Source organism: Pinus tabuliformis, chromosome 1_2 (assembly GCF_031772625.1).
Source record: "Pinus tabuliformis cultivar Carrire ecotype Pingquan chromosome 1_2, CPIR1, whole genome shotgun sequence".
Lineage (NCBI taxonomy): Eukaryota > Viridiplantae > Streptophyta > Pinopsida > Pinales > Pinaceae > Pinus > Pinus tabuliformis.
In genome coordinates, this window is record NC_142298.1 from 627,355,357 (window position 1) to 627,377,021 (window position 21,665).

Genomic DNA, 21,665 nt, shown 5'->3' on the forward strand with positions numbered 1-21,665 from the left:
CTAAGCATTGAAGTAAATCAAGGGAATATCTTTTCTAGAAGATTGTGATCCCTTCTAAAAACTAGTGAACTTGTAATACAAGAAAGTAATGTAGCAAACCAAAGTTGTCAAACAAAATTGTCCCATTAAGGCTTTATTAACATTCTGAACCATAGTTGAAGATATCCCTACGAGGATCAAATCATCTATGTACATAACTACAATCAATATATTGATCTCTCTGTCTGAGTATAAACTGTATAACTAAAATGAAAATAGTTGAACCATTATGTAAATAGAAAGTTATCTATATTCTCATACCAAGATTTGGGAGTTTGCTTGTGACCATATAAAAAAAGTCACAATATTCTAACAAGTAAAAGATATTGCACCCCTTTATCTTTAGGACCGAGCTCTAACCTACTACGGATGCCTGCGCGCCTGCAGCCATTCTCTGCACCCTGCAACCCTAATCGCACCTGACGAATCACGCTTCACAGCCAGACCTCTGCTGAAGGTCTTCCATGACGCAGCCAGGGGGAGGGGTGGGCGCTGCCCCCCCTCCTTTGAATGCCCACAAGGCCGGCGAGAAGACAATCAAAACCCCTTTGACTCCTCCTGGTACAAATCTCGAAAAAGAGCAAGAAGGTCGAAGGACCAATGACAACGAGATCCATTCAGATCAGCTTGCAGCCACCGACTCAGAAACTGAAATGCGCCAAAACGCCTCTTCGTCACAGCCAAAGGCGACTTCGGCTACTTGCATTCCAAAGGCGGCAGAACGCATAAAGATAGAACTGCCCAGTCATCGAATCAATGGAGAAATATAGTACATGCAGGACCATGCCTTGATCGGAAAATTTCTGGGCTTCTGGCCGCCAGAAAAAGCCATGAACGGATGGATCGCCTCAAAGTGGAAACCTAAGGGACAAGTTACACTGCAACTGGGTCCAAAAGGCTTCTTCACAGCCATATTTAACTGTCTAGAGGACAAATCTAAGGTATTCGAGGGTGGCCCTTACTTCTTCAACTCATCAGGACTGTACCTCACAGAATGGAAGCCACGATTTAACCCTGATAAAGAAGATTTCAGTTGGGCTCCAGTATGGATCAGAATGTACTCCCTCCCTGTGGAATATTGGAAGGAAGAAATGCTTGCAGATATTGGCAACAGACTGGGGACCTTCATTAAAGTCGCTGAGGAAACAAAGAAGCGCAAATACACATCCTATGCTCGGATCTGTGTCAAGATGCACCTCACCAAGACTCTGGCAGACTCGGTAAGTCTCTTTCACGATGATTTTGAATGGAACCAAACTCTTGATTATGAACACATCCCTTTTCGGTGCCGCAAATGCCATGCGCATGGGCACCTGTTCAGGGACTGCCCTCTCAATCTGCATTCCAAAGCATCTCCCTCTGAAACCCTGACAGATTCGGAAGGCTTCACCATCATCCCCAACCGTCGCAGGCACACCAAGAAGAGTCAGGCAGCCCCAGAAATTACTACCAGATCAGACTCCAGGAACAAATTTTCTCCCCTGGCCAATCAAGATCTTCCCAGTGGGGAGACTTTGGCTTCTGACTCTCAGCCCTCATCATCTTTCAATCCCTAAACCCACGAGCATACGGTTAATCTAAGCTCCTTGCAATCTCCGCTCCCACCTTTTGAAGACATCTCAAAGGCAGCCTCAGATCCCATTGACCCATTTGATGGCAAAGGAAAATCAGTATTAGCATCCAAACAACCTGCCTCTGACATGGATGTAGATGCAGCATTAGCGCTAAGCCTTCAGAATACCCCAGAGGAACAGGAGCAAAATGCCCCTAGCAACATGGAACAGGATCCGGAGAATATTATCCTAGAAGGAATTGATATCCTAAAACTTGAAGCAGCCTGTAAGCAAAAGGAATACAATACCATTCCTCCCTGGCAAATAGATCGGCTAGAAGGAGTCCTAGCCAGGGTACAGCACAACAAAAATCTAGGCATACGGGGAGGAAGTCCATGGGATATAAAAAAGAATCTCAAAGAAAACAAGAAGAGGGGACGCAAAACGGATCTGCAGCGAACCATTGCAGTGGGAGAATTGCTTATGGAATCAGGGAGATTCCCTAAGCTGACCAAGTTTTACAAACCTACAACACAGTTACCATGAAGCTTATCTCCTGGAATGTGAGAGGACTCAACAGCCCCTCAAAAATCAGGATGATCAAGAACTTGATTCAACAAGAAAAACCTTCTATAGTTTTTCTTCAAGAAACAAAAGGCAACACCATCGCCATGGATAAAGCACGAAACAAGATTTGGGCCGACAGCAGCTCAATGTCAGTAGATGCCTCAGGGGCTTCGGGTGGATTAGCCATATTATGGAATCCACAGATTCTTACTCTCTACGACTTCCATGCCACCCATTTTCTCATTCAAGCATCCTTCCATCTAATAGGAACAAATATCCACGGGCATCTTTCAAATGTATACTTTCCGCAAAGCATACAGCAGAAATTGGATCTGTTGAACACGCTCTCCAGTTTAAATGAGCACAGACAGTTCCCGCTCTGGATCTGTGGAGGAGACTACAACATCATACAATCGCTAGAGGAGAAGACAGGTGGAAGAACAAGATTAGAAAATGATAGCAAAGGACTCAGAGATTTTATACAGGACAACCACTTAATGGACATTCCCACCACCAATGGGATCTATACGTGGACTAACAAGCGCAGCGGCATCAATCATATCGCCTCTAGGCTAGACAGGTTCATTCTCTCCGATAACGCAATCCATCTAGGAGGAGATTTCAATGCCTCTATCTTACCACACGGAGGTTCGGACCACTGGCCCATAATGCTTCAATGGTCCAGGCCGGGTACACGATGCAACAGGCCTTTTTGCTTTGAAGCCTTCTGGTTCACAAACCCAGATTTCAGGCAAATAGTGGAAGAGGCATGGAAGTCCTATAAGCCACCAGAAGGAGCCAAAATGTATCAATTCCAGCAAAAGTTAAAAAACTTAAACCAAGTCCTCAAGAATTGGAATAGAACACAATTTGGCAACATACAGGAGAATCGACAAAGGTTGGAAAAGCAAATGGAAGCACTACAGCAAGACATCATCAGAGAAGGCCGAAGAGAGGAACAGTCCCAACAAGAGAAAATCCTCTGGCATCAAATAGAAGAACGGAGGAAACAAGAAGAAACACTCTGGCGGCAAAAATCACGAATCAGCTGGCTAAAAGATGGAGAAAAGAACACAAATTTTTTTCATAGGACAGCTATACAAAGGCGCATGCACAATAACATCACCTTCATCAACAATCAGCAAGGAGAGCGAGTGGAAGCCCACGAGGACATGGAGACGGAATTAACAAATTACTTTCAAGACATCCTTAAAGAGCCGGAAGGAAACAGGGACGCAGAAATTAGAGCCATCACTCAGCATATTCCTCGAATAATAACTGAAGAGCACAACAACAAATTGCTTCAGCCCACATCTCTAAAAGAAATTGAAGAGGCAATGAACCAGCTCAAGGACGGCAAAGCCCCTGGACCAGACGGATTCACTGCCAATTTTTACCATGAATTTTGGGAGCTAATCAAAGAAGAGGTTTGGGAACTGGTGGAAGAATCAAGAAGCATGCATTGGATTCTTCCAGCCCTCAATACTACCTTTATAGCATTGGTCCCCAAATGCGCTGAACCAAGTAAGCCTGAAAGCTACAGACCCATCGCTTTATGCAATGTCATATACAAACTCATCACCAAGGTCATCGCAAATCGGCTCAAACCTCTCTTGCCATTACTCATTTCGCCGGAACAAACAGGTTATGTCGAAGGGCGGCAGATCATGGATGGCATCATCTTATCAAATGAGGTGATTCACTCTCTCAAAATTCTAAAAAAGTCAGGTATGCTTCTAAAATTATATTTATCCAAAGCATTTGACAAGCTCAGTTGGAACTATATACAAAAAATGCTTATAGCTTTTGGCTTCAGTCACACTTGGACAAGATGGATCACCAATCTTATCTCCTCTCCAAGCTTTTCAGTTCTGTTAAATGGCTCTCCTTCCTATCCTTTTCGGCCTTCGAGGGGCATAAGACAAGGGGACCCTTTGTCGCCTTTCCTCTTTGTCCTCATGGCAGAAGGGTTGGGTAGACTGCTAAAGGTAGTTGTCTCCTCTCAAATGCTCAAAGGCATATCTGTTCATGGCCTTCCACCTCAATCCCACCAGCAGTTTGTGGACGATACTATGCTATTTGGGCACCCATCCTCGCAAGAAGCCTCTATCTTTAAATCTCTGCTCTCCATTTTTTCCAAAGCTTCAGGTACATCCATCAATGCCACGAAATCCCAGCTCTACTTCTTTAACACTCCACCCTCCACTCAAAGGAACATTGCCCGAATTTTGCAGTTCACTATTTCCAAGCTTCCGTCAACCTACTTAGGGGCTCCCTTGGCCGCTGCCGCTATAAAACATTCCTCCTGGTAGACTCTTCTTGATAAGCTAGAATCCAAACTTTCCCTTTGGACATTCCGAGCTCTTAATATTGCCAGCAGGCTGGTTCTGATAAAATCGGTCCTTCAAGCCATGCCTTTGTACCTCTTTTCTCTTTTGGCGGCCCCAAAATGGGTTCTAAAATATATTCGCAATCTTCAGCGTAATTTCCTTTGGGGGTCATCTGGCTTGAACAGGAAATGGGCGCTTGTAAATTGGCAGGAAGTCTGCAAACCAAAATCAGAAGGGGGCTTGGGCCTGCGGGACCCTATACAGAGCAACAATATTATGGGTGCTCGTATGTGGTGGAACTGGATCACCAAGCCCAATTCACCTTGGGCCAAACTATGGCAGGCCAAATATGCACCAGGTAGTCAATGGAATGATTTAATCAGAATCAACTCTACTACTCCAGGATCACCTATATGGAACGCAGCCAAACCCCACAGCAAGTTCATCCAAGAACATAGTTTCTGGGAAATACATTCCGGCAATACGGCAAGATTTTGGGAGGACTCGTGGCAGCAACTCCCCAAGCTCGCTACAGTATTTCACAAGCCTCTCTGGCAAGAGCAGATGCAGCAAGCACACCTCACTCATGTACATCAATTTTGGCAACATTCAGCAAGTCCTGACTTCAGAATCTGGAAGAAGGCCAGTCTCTGGCAGAGAGATTGGCTAGGAGAAACATATGAGGACATAGATCAAGAATTATCATACAGAAGAATTAGACACTCCACTCATCAGGATCGACTCAGATGGGGCCACAAGCCTAAAGGTACATTCTCCACCAAAGAGGCCCACCAGCTCAGATACACAGACAATCAGATCAATAAGTACCACATATGGGAAAAGATCTGGCAACCAGGATTATGGCCTAAAATCTCTACCTTCCTATGGCTGCTCAGCAAAAGAAGAATTCTCACATGGGACAACCTGATAAAGCGTGGATTCGTGGGGCCATCCAGATGCCCAAATTGCAACACTCACTCTGAGACAATCGTTCATCTCATGGAAACCTGTCCGCTAGCAGCGCAATTATGGAGGCAAGTTGAAACTCGCAATATGAGAACAGAAGCCAGGACAGAAGATATAATAGAGAATTTAAGGAATTGGGCCAAAACCCCCTTCAAGAGTCAGCTTCTCAACACTCTGTGGAACCTCTTACCAGGATTCATATATTGGACTCTTTGGAAGGAAAGAAACAATCGAATTTTCAACAACTCTTCCCGGTCCATTGAGGCCTTGTGGCTAGTCTTAACCAAACAACTGCAAGAAACACTTGCCATCAAATCCTGGTCAGATGCAGATATGCCAGACTCCCCAACGGAATGCCGGATTCTGAAGGCATGGAACATAAACCTCTCAGCAACACCGAAGGAAAGTACCCGAACCTCTATCAGCAGCGCCTCTCCTACCAGCTGGTCCCCTCCAGCCTATGCTACATACAAGTTAAACTTCGATGGTGCAGCCAAAGGCAATCCTGGGCTTGCAGGCTATGGAGGACTTATCAGAAATCACTCAGGGGAAATAACACAGATCTTCTATGGCTCGCTAGGCAAAGATACCAACAATGTAGCTGAATTAGAAGGATTATGGAGGGGCTTATGCCTTGCAGAACAGAACAGATACTTCCCTTTGGAGGTAGAGGGAGATTCCTTTATTCTTATCAATGCTGCTCAAAGAATTCAGGCAGGCACGCCAGCCGTCAAGGTAGCCACGAGCTGGAGGCTACTTAGCAGGCTGGAATCTCTGGAGGAAAAGCTACAAACTCCCCATAGTTTAACCTTCAAGCACGTAAGAAGGACAGCGAACAAAGTGGCAGACAGACTAGCCAACCAAGGTGCTTCTCAGTGCATTCAGTACTTCGCAGGATCCCTGGATACCTCAGAAGATGACAAGCTTAACCATGACTGCATCTCTCTGGCACCGAAGGATCTCACCCTCCCAGATGCGGGTGTGGCGGAAACGTGTTGATGGCACTGGCCATCACGTGGGCAGATGGCAGGCCCGCGTGGTCAAGGGGCTTCATGCAAAGCGGGATATTAAACCGCATGAGGTTCGGCAGCACAAGGCATTAATGCCTGTCTTCTCAGCTCGCGCGAGGAGCATGGCGATCGAGGCAGTGGAGCGATTAAATGGAGGAGGGCTTGGTCTGCAGCAGAATATGGGAGAGCTATGTCTGGAACCCCTGCTCTGCTTAGAGGGGAATGAGAGTGAGGTTCTGAAGAGCGCTCCGCCGGTTTCAGGGCAAGGAGCAAGCCACTGTACTGAGATAGCGTTAGTTTTCATAGCGGGAGGAGCTCTGAGTGATTGTGTGAAGCTGCAACTGGTTAATTTGGAAATGCCGAGGGAAAGGCCGCGTATGGGCGGCAGAAGAGGAGGAGGCAGAGGCAGGGCCTTTACGCAGCGGCAAGATTACAATTCGCCCTCCTCCTCTATAGAAGTAACGTCAATGCCTCGGAGATATCAGGGCAGCAATGAGGAGGATGGTGTTCATGACAACAGACGCCCAAGTTCAGAGGAGGGTAAGATGGAGCTCCCCACACTCAGGTATCGGCTCCCCTGCCCTCAAGCTAATTCTACATTGGTTGTTTCTATTATGATTGAGTCGGGCATTTCTCAAGACGCGGAGGTAGAGCCTTTACCGGAGGGGCAACGCTCCAGCAGAGAGGAATCCCCCATTGCGTGCCTTCCGGTTGGGGTAGGTACCAGCCGTTTGGCCCCTGGTCAAGAGCTCGCTTCTGACTTCGTGAGCCCAGCCACAAATAGCGTCTATGCAACCGGCCCTTCAGCGCTCGCAGGTCCAGGTAAGCCTGCACAGGATGGGAGCCCTGACGCGGTCATACAGCTCTCTGATTCTGAAGATCCTCCATGTTTCGGGTGCCGAATCGAAGAAGCGCCCCAGACCACTGATGATGAATGAACTCACTCCCGGTAACTTCAACAGGTTTTTGGGTTTTCTGTGGATGATTTTGCCAAGCGGCTTTTACAGCTATGTCAACTGTGTCGGTTGTAATTGTTCATGTGTCGGTTGTACTTGTTCAGGTGTCATTCTGTCTTTGTCCGGGTCATTTTATGGCCCTGGTGTCTGTTTAGTTTATCTGTGTTATGTCAATGTATCTCCAGTGGTCAAGTATCAAATTCCAATTTTGAATCTGCTCAATTTTGGAACTGGAATCAGGGCAAGGCAAGGGCTGATTGGCAAAACTTCATAGCCTTGCCCACTGTACTCTATATGTATCTCTGTTTTGTATGATAATAGAATTAGTCGCATTCAGAAAAAAAAAAAAGTAAAAGATATTGCACAAAATTAGCAGGTTACTCCATGTAAATCTCCTCATATAGATCTTCATGCAAAAAACACTCTTTACATCCATCTCATAAACTAGCCACCCATAGAAGGCATCTACAAGAAGCGCAAGATTTATAGAATCCATCTTGACAATACGGGAAAAGGTTTTAGAATAATAATGTTTGTCAACTTATGAAAATCCCTTTACAAAATGTACCTTATGTTTATGAGACATGACAATATCGATGAAAGTTTAATAAAAATATATAATGTGGGAGCCACCTATAAAAAACAACTATCACATGGGACATGACAGTGTTTCACTGATGAGCAAACTATTTTTCCATTCAACAAACTTTAAAGCTATCTCAACACAAATGAAATCCAATATTAAAAAAAAAACTATCACATAAAACCTATTAATATCCCACCACATGAAAATGAAAAGTAATGTCATTTACAAAGAATCCAGCAACAGACAGATCATTCTTCCTCCATAGACATTAAAACTATTCCAAAAATTCTATTATAAAAGTAGTAATGCCATTTACAAAGAATCCAGCAACAGACAGATCATTCTTCCTCCATAGACATTAAAACTATTCCAAAAATTCTATTATATTACTTTTATAGAAAAAATTATTAAAATAAAACAAAAATCCACCATTACCCGAAAATGGAGATGCCATGTTAATGATTTCAATTCGATTGATCCACGCATACCGACTCTCATGCTACATGGTCCTAAAAGCTGTTCGGCTGTTAGTGCAGCAGAAAGGGGCAGAGGAGGAGGATATGGCGTATGAGTATGTGGTAGGGCGTCATGTCTGTGGGTGCAGCAGAAGCGATGCAAAGTAGGAGAATGTGGCGCATCAGCATTGTGTTTGGTTGCCAGTGGCCAACGAGGAGATAATTTTTGAAACCCACAAGTTTGTACGCGTTATGCCGTATGCTGCTAACGAGACGACAATTCTTCAACCCATCCCCACGTCTAGTGTAAGGGCACTTTAACTCTGCCCAAAGTATAAAATTAAGAGGTACTTTACTTTCTCGTTTAAGCTTTGGTAGGACTTTCTCATTTTCGAGTTTTTACATCTCAGTTATTCACCCCATTTCCAGGGAGGGTAGCACAAGAATCTAACCCAAGATCTCCGGTTCGGTGAGACTTCATTTCCACGATCATTGCCACTTGAGCTACCCCATGAGGACAAAGGCACTTTACTTTTACAGATAAAATAAATTGTTTCAAATTAAAGTAAATATTTGTAAAAGTATTTAATTATGCCCAAAATACAAAATTGACAAGTACTTTACTTTCACTGATAAAATAAATTATTTCAAATTAAAGTAAATTTTTATAAAAATAATTTAGTGATGTTTAGGGTTTTTAGAATTTTAATTTGGTTATTATTTTCATTTTAAAAACTAATTCTATTATATGTTAAAGATTGAAAATTGAGATTTATATTAAAATTAATTATGTTATTTTTATTTTTACTTTATTTTAATTAATTCATTAAAAAATATCATATAAACATAATTTGTGCTATTTTAAATATTATTATTAGTAAATAAGTAATGATATTGTAACTTAATTTATTTACATATTGAGAATTTTTATAATTAAATAAAAATAAATTTTAATAATTAGAAATTTTGTTATAATTTTTTAAATAAATAAATATTTAACTAATAAATTATTTTCTTATAATTAATAATAATAATGATAAAATTAAAATAAAATTACAATTTAATTAAGTTTTATGATCATTTTCAATATTAAAAATACTAAAATAATTTTTTTAATATTTATTGATTTTTTTCAACAATTTAATTTATATAATCATATTAAAATAATTATAATAATATCTTTAAATGTATTAATATATTAATATTATTAATAATATCTTTAAATGTATTAATATATTAATATTATTATAATGGTACATTTAGATGTTGAATGAGTCGATACATATAATGGCTTTTGACAGGGACTGTGTGGTAACGAATTGGATACTTGGCGTTTAAACCGTTGCTTAGCTTTTTAATTCGGAAACGAACATTTTCTACAAGAAAAAAGTGTCCCACCCATCGAACATTCCCTCGTGGGTTTCATCAACTTTGATGTTATTAGACCTGCAAAATCCAAACCTTCACTTTTCTTAGAGGAGGGACCTGCGATGCATCGTGGTCGTTAACGTTCACACAAAATGGGAAGGCTGAAAAGTTGAGAGGTTCAGCTTCTGAATAACAAAAAGTGAAATGAGCATGGATTATTGTGAAAATAATATACAATTTTGAAAGCTCTAAATAGTTTTCCAATGGATTTGGGAAATTTCTAAACTTCATTACAATGTTATTTCAGAAAATCTGAACCCAACTTAGAAAACAATATCTTATTAATCCATAAGGTATTACAAATTTGGAAGAAACGATCATCATGCGAACAAAAGCAAAAATGGCATCCTATTACATTAGGATGAACATAGATCAAAGAATGGTTAGAAATGCATAAAAAATTGTTTTTTTTTTTCTGCATTATGAAAACTGCATTAGTTTTTACAAGCTTTATGTTCAAGGGAATTATAGTGAAGAGGTCACTTTTGTCCCAAATTGAAATGAAATGTTTTGGAATTTTAGGGGTGGTATGTTTAATGTGAGTTTGATTATTTGCTTATGAATTAATTGAGGGATTAATAATATATAATGTTTTTTAAAGATAAGTTTTATGTTAATATTAAAATATTTATTTTAATTAGAAATTAAAGGCGTAAATATGGTGCACAAATTTACTCTAAACAATTTCTATATTCCATTCAAAGTCAAATTACAAACCACATAAATAGTGCCGAGGAAATCCAATAGATTCTAAATAGGGAGAACATTGTTGAGAAAATCTCTCAGCAAAACTCCAACAACCAACAACCCAATCCTACCTACATACTATTGTAAGCATTATTATTCCAAGTCCCCCTTTAACGCTTACATTACATTATTACAAAGATTAATACAAAATTGACAAATTACAATTCACATGTCACATTTTCCTTGGCACTTATCCCCACTCTGAAGTCTCCTGGATAACCACCACAATCTTCGAGCTTCCCATTCAACTCATTTAATACATAACTGTATCTGACCATTCCCATTCAACTATGCTTCTCGATCTGAAGGAAAATCTTGATACTGAATCACCCTATGGAAAAACTTCCATCTATCAAAATGCAGCGAATTACACTTTTGATAATTGTATAAGTGAGTTGTCTGATGAAGAGACATATTCAGTAGTCAATTATACAACTAACCTTTATACATACAAGGATCTCATACATAACTTGTACCTGATGCTATTAAACCCCGAAACACAACAACATACATGAACATATAACAAAATCATATAATCAAATTAACTATATGTTCTCTCAACACCAAATAATATTGAGACCCACTAATTTACACTATATTCCTCTGTTCAATAATTGGTCATGTACTTTTTACATTTCATAAAAATCAAAATAGAAAAATAAACTAACAAACATTATAACTACAAAACCAATTGTCATTTTCTGCTAACTTTTCACCCACTGTTGAAAAAGAAAAATAGAAGCCCATATTAGCGAAACCAATCAACCTTTGTGCTCTATTGTTTTCTTGGATCTCCATATTATCATAGCTACCAATAGGATGGCTAGACCAAGCCCACCGGCTCACCGGAAAGCCTGTTGGTAAATCATCAGCTCACGAACAACGAGAAGCTGAGGAAAATATCAGGATTTGTAACGCAAGACGATGCACTTTTTACGCTTCTTACAATCCAAGGAACTCTCATGTTCACTGCCAGGATCAGACTGTGCTCACGCAGGCATAACAAGGCAAAATAATATCGAGAGTCGGTGATCTGATGGTGGAGCTAGGACTCAACAGTTTGCAGATTCCAGAATTGGAAATGAGAAAACAAGAGGAATTTCTAGGAGAGAGGAGGTGAGACTCGATTGGAGTGGACGTGATGCACGATCCGGTCGTGTTATTGTTGGACAAACCCACATCTCATCTCAACAACTTTACGGCGTTGAAGATCATGACAATTATGAAATCCATGATGCACGAGAGGACTGTAATTCTGAGCATTCATTAGCCAGGATTTCGAATCCTGGAACTCTTCGATTTTATTTTGTTCCTCTCAAATGGCTCGACTATTCATCACGGGCCTCTGGAAGTGCTGGAATCCATTTTTTTTTCCTTCTGTGGGGCATCGATCAAGGTAAATGTGAAGAGTGACCAAAACAGGGAGGTATGCACAATATAGGGAGTGAAGAAACATTCGAGACATGTGCCTTTACAGGAACCCCAAATTTCGTTGTATACCAATCGAATAAAGATTATACATGACATAAAAATGAGTCGATGGTACAGTCATTCTCTGGAAAACATCTATTCTCGATGACAACGATTTCTCTACCAGCATCAGAGATCAGGTCTTCGAATTGTTGCAACAAAAGGTAGAGTGCAATCCCGGCTCTCAACTTATAGACAAAATTGTTAATAAAATAGGATCTCTCAAGAAAACTCCAACAATCAACGATTTTCAATAATATTGTTAAAGTAGAATATTGTTGAGAAAATCTCTCAACAAAACTCCTAATCCTACCTACATTCTATTGTAAGCATTATTCCAAGTGTTTTAATTATGATAATATTTATTTATAGATTTGTGAGTTGAGAGGAACTCACTATGAAGCACATATTGTCATGTAACACTACATTTTTAAAAAAAAATTAAATAATATTCACTTCCACTAAATAAAAATAATATTAATAATAAAAAAATAATATTGTGTAAATAAAATATATTAATTTCCACTTTAATTTCACAAGTAATTGAGAATAAAAAACTTTTAATTTACTTTTTAGTATGATAGAGATATGTAATTCCTTCACTACTTAGTATGTAGTTGATAGATTACATGTAGAAATAATATTATTGATATTATATTATGCATACTTTTTTCTATGTTTAATTGGCATGTAATATTTAAAATAAAAAATATATTAATAACAAAAAAATAGTATTTTAACATTAAATATATAGAGAGAAAGAACCACAAAGTTCTTATTCCATTAACAAGTTCTTTTTAATTCAACATATCAAGAATATATATATATATATATATAGAGAGAGAGAGAGAGAGAGAGAACCAGCCTAGATCCATCTTAATTCTAGATCTACCAAGTGGGGAGAGGGATTAAATATGTTGAGGTGCAAATCATTTTTGAAGTAAAACCAGCATAGGCACATCTTAAGTATGGAATCTAACTTGAGCCGAGAGGGATCAAATTTCTTCACATGCAATATGTTATTTTTCATTGTTTAAATTGTATTTTTGAATGCTAAATAAAGTTTATATAAGACCACATAAACATTTTAACCATAAAAAATATTTTAACCAAATTATAAGATTTAAACATCTTACTCAATTTTTTTTAAAATTCTAATTACTTCACAACATATTCATTTTTTTTGTTATCATAACTGACATTATTTTTCAATTTAGAACATAATTTTTAACTTTTGTTTTTATTTTAAAGGGGAACAGATGGACGGAGAGACTTACACATCCCCCTCATAGTAGGTTGTAGAATGAGAGGCTACTGGGTTGTAGAATGAGCCTCTCAACTCAAAAAGATTTGATCTCTCTTGACTTGATCCCTCTCAACGCTTGGTATATTTGTAGTTGAGATGGATTATACTAGGCTGTAGAATGAGCCTCACAACGCTTGGTAGATCTAGAGTTGAGATAGATCTAGGAAGGTATTATATAAATTTCACATCTCTATATAAAAGTATTCTAATTTTTTATTTTATTAAAACCTTGATTTAATATTTATGCAATATCCACGAAATACTTTTAGTAGTAGTAAGGGTAGAGGGTTTAGATATATATCAAAAGTATAACCATTTTTCTTTTAGATTTAATTTAAAAAAATTTAAAAAATTAAATTAAAATATAATATTTATAAAATGTTTTGATTGTGAAATGAGTTATGTTTTTGGGCATGTCTTATTGATAAGCCATAATATTGGCCCCTTTACAGGTTAATAATATCCATGGTAACATTTTATTGTAAATATTAAAATTTTATGTGCTTATTGATTAAGTTTAAATATGTTTACAAAATCATTATTAGTGCTTGCCAAGGTAGTACTGTAGTAATCAAATTTCTTGTTTAGTATTGACCAATGCAACTTATAATGGTCAACATTGAAAAATATATATTTATTTTCTTGTTTAGTATTGACCAATGCAATTTATAATGGTTAACATTGAAAAATAAATATTTATCTTTTAATATTATTTAAAAAACTATTTTCCAAACATTTGATGGGACCATAACTTGAAGGTCTTATTGTAGCCTTTGCATAATATAATGACATTTTTTGCCATAATTTATGGATATGAGTCCAATGCTTAGACATGATTTTTTAGATATTTTTATAGTGAATTTTTAATCCAAATATAAAATCCTTGAAAATAACTTGTACTCACATAAATGACATATTCTAGAAATATAAGAAATAATATTTTTGCTATCAAGGAGATAGTAACAATAACAAAATATTCTATTAAGCTTTCATTTAGTCTCAAGTGGGGGATTGTTATATGTGACATGAAATAAATAAATATATGAAATGTTAAGTAGTGAAATGAGTCATGATTTTCAACATGTGATATTGGTGATCCATGGTTTTGGTTGATGGTATTACATGAAATTAAGTCTATAATTGAATGTGTGAAAAATGAGCGAGTGATAAGGCTCATGACTGAAGGTTATGTACTTAATTTTCTAGTAATTTAAAACTACCAATTCTTTCCCATTTTTAAAGTTTCGACATAGATTTGGTGTGTTGTTTGGAACATTCATCATTTTACTTAGTTTTTTTATTGGCTTTTCCCATTGTTTGATTTTCCACACAAACTTTGTATGTTGATGGTAGCTTTATCACTTTATTCATTTTTTTAATTTAGGTTTATTTTTTTTTACCGATTTTTTATTATGCAACCACTAATGGGATCCTCAGTTGTAATCTTCAAAATAAGTTTAATCTTTCCTTGTTTGATATAATCAAATATTTGACTAGTAGGAAAAAATTCAAAGGTAAAGGAATAGAAACTATCACCAATATAATCCCATAAATCCTTCTAGAATTCATAATGAGTCCCATCCATACTTGGTTATTCACTAAGAAGAAACCTTATGGAGGACCACACAATAATAGGCATATTTAATAGAAAACACCCCATCGTTCAAAATATGTTGAGAGAAGATATTATGAAAATGGGGGCTAAACATACTCCGACCATAGCAAGATCCTCAACAAGATAATCATGCATTCAATTTAAACAATGAAGAATGAGGTGAATTGACAAGTTCTCCTAAGGGTATTATAGTTTGGATTGGAAAATTGCCTGAACTAGTCAAATGACCTAAAATAGTCACATGTAGGAGCATATCAATATAATGATTCTAACTAAAGAAATTCAAATCTTCCTAAGGGCCATATAATCAATATGAAAAAGCTTACAACCTATCTTTTCCCTATCAATAGTTAAACCGAGTATACCAACCACCGTAATCTAGCCTCTTTTGCTTCCAAATGGGATGAAGAATCTAAGGACTCATACATTTATAATTACACTAATCATACATATATGAACCACTAATCGTCAATCCTATAAACCAACAACAATATCCTTCTTTTCAACCATATTGAAATCCCCTCCAAAAATTTACTCCATCAAGTATCAAATCTTGCATCAATTCACTCTCATATTGGGAGCATAAATGGCATAGAAATCGACCACTCAATATAGAATCAAAAGGATGACCCATGCATACCAATCATCAAGGTTCAAACTATATACAACTAAAAATTCTAAAAAAATGAAGTGATAGCTATCATGGCACCTCCATTGCCTTTAAAATTCTTTAAATTCCAAAAAGGCTCATTCCAACATTAGTTCATTCTGTTATGAAACTTAGAACCAACAAACTTAAATTTTTGAAAAAGGTACATCTAGTCGAACATACTACAACACAAAGTGCACTAAAACTTTCCCACTAAAAGGCATCATCCCACAAATATTCCATGAAAATAAATAGGTGTTTATTCCAATGGCAAATGAAAGCATTAAATATTTAATTGGTTTCATATATAAAATCGATCCAAGCGAGATGGAAGGTCCATCATATTTTTGTCAGACTTCTCACATGGTTGAGGGAGGGATATGATCTCTAGTGAGGTTATCCACCCACATAAGAAAAGATATCACATTTTAATTTTTAATTTTGACCACATAGTAGACTCAATATCCATGTTAATCGATTACAAAAATGTGGATCCATCCATGCACACAAACCTAGGGTTTTGAGTTATATGAGAAAACCCAACACCAAGGTCGATCTGCTTCCTTGAATCTACTTCACAAGGGCTTCCATTCACCCAATTATAGGTTTGAGTCATCATAGGGATCATAGCCAATTAAATTGTTGACTTTGCAACTAGATCATTTAATGATGACTAAACTTACAATCAAGTTATGGTCAATGTGCAAGGCCTCTAGAGATGTAACAAATTTCATTTTGACCAACAATATTTGAGAAAACATCCTTAAATCCAAATCTTCTAGAACTTGATACATGTGAACTTTCATCACTTAAATCTAAAAATATGCTATACATTATATAAATATTAATAATAATAATAATCATTACCATATCAATAATAACAATAATTCACGATTACTAATTAGTATAATATTAAAAATAATAATCATTAATATAATATTTTTTTATATTAAAAAAATAATTAATATATATAATTTTCACTAATATAAAAAAGTATTCTAATATATATAGCCAACTTTCTCAAACATAAAACATGAAGATTTTTAAGATAAACACTTAAACCTTTCGCTTAATATATATGTTCTTGAGAAAACACCCATAAAACCAAATCTTCTCAAGCATAAAGCATGAGAAATGTTAAGGTAAACAACTTAGAAGTAGAATAAACATTTGAAATACATCATGCATAATGATCACTAAATTATTTACTCATTTTATATTCAATAATTATTTCAAGGTTTGAATAATTTGGTATACTTTTCACTTCTCCTAAGAAAGGGAGAAAAGGTATCTATGAAAAATATGCTTCAGACATGGGTTAAAGAGTTTATCATTGTTTGTGCCGAGAGGCATTCTACATCTCAGTATAGGGTATATGTGTAGGCGTTAGATGTTATATGTGTAGGTATTAAATGTTACATGTGTAGGATTTAAATATGTGAATATTTTTTAAATGTGGGGCTCATAAGTATACATATGTTTCGCTTAGCCAATATTTCATCAACATTAAATTTATTTTTCAACATTTTGTAGCACACTGTGATACTACAATTATATCACTACAACTTCATATGGACTTCTTCCAAAGTTCATTTTTCTTGCAATCAATACTGTCACTTCATATGCATTCTCATGCATCCCATTTGGAACTAACTACATTACCCAATGTTTACTTCAATTTTTATCCATTTGCAAATTTGGAATGCACTAAAAATTCTTCATCTTATTCTTATTCCAACACTTCTTGTTTACTACTGGAATCATATCCTTAATTCTCTTACATCCTCCAATAGTTGAACCTCCATCATGTGGTGCGTATTACTCTCATCCCTAGCTATCTTTATTTTTATCCAATTCTATTTTATTTCCTTTTTAGTTCCATGAAAAACTCTCAATGATGTTTAATTATATCCACCAATATGACCCCATTAAATGGAGTGTTTTATTTCTCCATTAATAAATTCCTCATTGAGTTGAATTTCATTATTTAGTTCACCTTTTTTTCACATAAGTTGTTGGTTTATAAACTACAAATTTTCCAAACATACAAACAACATACGATAGATATATTTTTCTTTGGAACTTCTCCTTTATTGTCCTTGATGTATAACCTCCATCATTTCAATTCCTTATATTATCACTAGGAGACTAGGGACTTGTATCTTGATTATACCTAATAATGTCATCTATATCTCTTGGTTACTTCCAAGCTCCTTCTACCTAGCACTATCTCTTTGATTTATATGATAAACAATGGTCATTCACCCAATGCTTTTTTGTAATCTACTTGTGCATGTTGATATTTTTCAATGCACAACATGCATTTCAACTTAGCTCACCCTTGATCCTTCTTAATTCCTTTCCTCTTTATGATTGTCCATGAATAGGATTTACATAAAAGTCATCCATACCCATTCAAATAATTTAACAACCAAATCAAGCAACAATACCTTAACAGTGTCGGCTTGATTATCCTACCTCATTTACAATTTTTCCAGATTTCTAAGTACCCCTCTTAGTCATGCTTTGTCAATCCTTCTACCCACTAACAAACCAAAAAATTTGTCTACCTTCCCTTTCTCATCCAATTTCTACCTCCATACCATTCCATCAACACCATTAAAAATTATTTACAACCTTCATTTCCTTATATTCACACTTGTTACATGCATATCTATCATCCTAAACTCAATTTCCCAAATGAAAATTGCCCTGCAAGTCTTATTTGGAAATTTCTTTGTTCACTCAATCTCAACGACCCTACTCCTACAATTTTCTAATGAAATATAATGAATATTTTTATAACTTAAACCTTATATATTTTTCTTATTTGAATTATCTTTCTAATGGCTATAACCATGTTCTACTTGGAGTTTCGAACATAAATTTATAGTTCTCTAAAATTGTCATTTATGTTCAATTTCTTCATTTTTGTCTGTGTGTTTTTTTGTCACCAATTAATTAGAGTTATTTTTATTCATAATTAATCAAGTGGATACCAAACTTTAAAATTTGGTCAGTGCCAAATGATTTTCCCTTATTGATTTTCCAGACACAACAAGCATTTAAGAATTCAAAATTAATTTACTATGTTGCAATTTTATTTTAGCTAGGCCGATAGGGATGATTTATCTTTTAAAAAATATAAAAAATAACAAATTGAAGTAATTTATTGTCATCATCCTCTCATTGTATATCCCTATATCATAGCTTCATCTAGGATTTTTCATAATTAAAAGTATAACTCATATGCTCAAGATAACACCATTTTCCCCACATCATTTTTTGTCAATTTTCAATCATCACTATTTTGATTAGTTCCAATTTTATCATTATTTTCATTATCCATTTCATTCACCCATTTTTCCATCTATTCTTCCTAGTCATCCATTTTCCTTATGCAAATTTTTGAAATTTTAACTAAGCCATATTTCTATGGAGAGTTACTATAATCCCTAACATTACTTACCTTAATTTAACTTTCCTTTTTACTTAGTATTTATCCCCTTTATTTTATCTCCTTTTTAAGTAGCCATTTTTCTAAACTATTCATTCTACACCTCTATCTTTTACGTACTTAGTTTCTTGTTGGCCAGAACCTTCACCCTCAAAGCTCCAGCATGAGAGGAAAGATTTTCCTTTGCTTCCATGCTTGCAAGCCAATCAGAAATTATGGAAGACAAAATCATTGGAAGATGAGTTGTAGCTCACTGGTGAGATAGTTGCTCATGCAGGAGATTGTACCAATACTTAGATTGACCAAGCTAGCAATCACATGCATATATAGGATTACAATCTAGTGGAATAGATTCCTAGAATATAGGATCTGAAAACTAACAAGGAACAAATAGGAAATCATTCCAAATAGAAACATAATAAGTTTTAATAATAGGAGAATCTTCTATATTTCTCTATTATTCTGACACTCTCCTTTAATGGAGGAATGTGTTTTCTACCACACCTAGTTGATTCCTACGTATGCCATTTTATTCCCTTTTTAGAGGCTTTGTAAATATGTTAGCCACATTTTCATTGGTAGTAAAATAGACTAAATCAATTTCCTTATATTGTGTCTTTTCCCTGACAAAATGGTAATGTGTCTCAATATTTTTTGATCTTTCATGATATACAAATTTTTTTGCTACTTTAATGGTGCTTTGATTATCACATTTGATAATTGTTGGCGTTATCTTCACAAGTAGCACTGTAAAAACCTTTGTAGTTAGCTTCATTGGATGATAAATAAATAGTTTCTTGTTTCTTGTTGCTCCATGCCACAATCTAAGATATAAGGTTGAATACATATCCTATGGTTGATATTTTGTCAATAGGATTTCTGCCACAATTTGGGTCAGAAAATCTTGTCAAATCAACATTAAAATCATCAATATATTTAATACCAAAACTAATCAACAAAATTTCCATCCCAATTTGTGTCAAAATAGCTTGTCAACTCAAAATTAAAATCATCAATGTTTTTAATACCAAAATTAATAGTTCCTTTTAGATACTGAAAGAATCTCTTCACTACTTTCCTATGGCTTTCAAGAGATTTTTCCATGAATTAAGTTAGGATGCTAACTGAATATGGTATGTCTAGCCTAGGTGTAGTGAGATGGTTTAACATTCCCACTAGGTGATGACATAATGTACCATCCACCTCTCTTTCCCCATCATCATTGTAGAGTTTGACATTTTCTTCTAAATATATTCATATTTCCATACATTTATCAATTTTGAAACTTTTGGGTAGCTCCATTGTATATTTTCTTTGTGTAACCAATGTCTGACCAGATTCTCTCAATATTTCAAGACCTAAACAATAATTCAATTCGCAAAGGTCTTTCATTTCAATCACCAGCGATAGTTATCTTTTAACTTCATCAATTAACTAAGAATCATATCCTTTTATAATAAGATCATCAATGTAAAGGGAAATCATAATTACATGCCCCTTTTGATCTGACCTAATATACAAGTTATGGTCACTCTTTTTTTTCATAAAACCTTTCTGATGAAAGAAAGAGTTGATCTTCACATACCAAGATATTGGTGCTTATTTTAATCCATATAAATCTTTTCTTTGATTTGGAAACAAGGTGCTCTTGATCCTTCATTATGAGTCCTTCAACCTTACAAGATATCCTTTTACCTTTAGGTCCCCATTCAAAGAAGTAGATTTAACATCTAGCTTATGTAGTTTCCATTTATATATTGTAGCTAATGCAATCATCAATCAAATTGTGTTTATCTTACTTACAGGTGCAAACATGTCTTCATAATAAATTCCCTCTTTTTGTGAGTAACCTTTTGTAACCAACCTCACCTTATATTTATCTATACTTGCATCAACATTAAATTTGGGTTTGAACAACCATTTGGATCCTATGTGTTCCTTATTTTCAAGCGTTTTTGTTATTTCCCAAGTATCATTTTTCATTATGGACTCATATTCTTCCTTCACTGCATCTCTCCATTCTTTATGCTCATTAGCTTGTTTTAAATTCAAAGGTTATATGGCATTCATTACTTTATTCATTAGAGGATAATATTTAAATATTAATTGTGGTTGACTTTGACGTGATGACCTCCTTGGCACTTGATTGCTTCCATCTTCTCTCCCTCCTTTTGGTGAATCATATCTTCCTCTTGGTGTGTTGTGGATGTTAAATGTGTCCATATCACTAGATTTTTGCTCCTCTTTTTATTATTTCTTATCATCTGCTTCCTCTTTGACATCATCATAAGCATAAGGAATGTTCCATGCATCATACCTTTCCTCCTTAAGCCTTTCATCCATGTGTTGAAAAAATAACACATCTCTTCTTGCAAAATTTTTATGTGTGCAATGATAAAACAAATTATATGCTTTATGATCAAAACAATAACTGATTAAAATAGACTTGATAGATTTTACGTCAAGTTTTTCTCCTATGCTCTTTCAGTAAATTAGAAAATGCTTTGCTTCCAAATATTCTTAAATGTATT

At 35.9% G+C, this 21,665-nt stretch overlaps 1 protein-coding gene across 1 annotated transcript; it reads left to right on the plus strand.

Moving 5' to 3' along the window:
- Nucleotides 1–812: 812 nt before the first annotated feature.
- Nucleotides 813–1,595, plus strand: LOC149207196 (uncharacterized). Its single transcript, XM_089397959.1, has one exon. It carries the CDS (start codon nt 813–815, stop codon nt 1,593–1,595), a length of 783 nt encoding a protein of 260 aa, XP_089254085.1.
- The last annotated feature ends 20,070 nt before the right edge of the window (nt 1,596–21,665 follow it).

Coding starts and splice junctions, on each gene's coding strand:
- LOC149207196 (XM_089397959.1), top strand. CDS start 813: ATGCAGGACCATGCCTTGATCGGAAAATTTCTGGGCTTCTGGCCGCCA.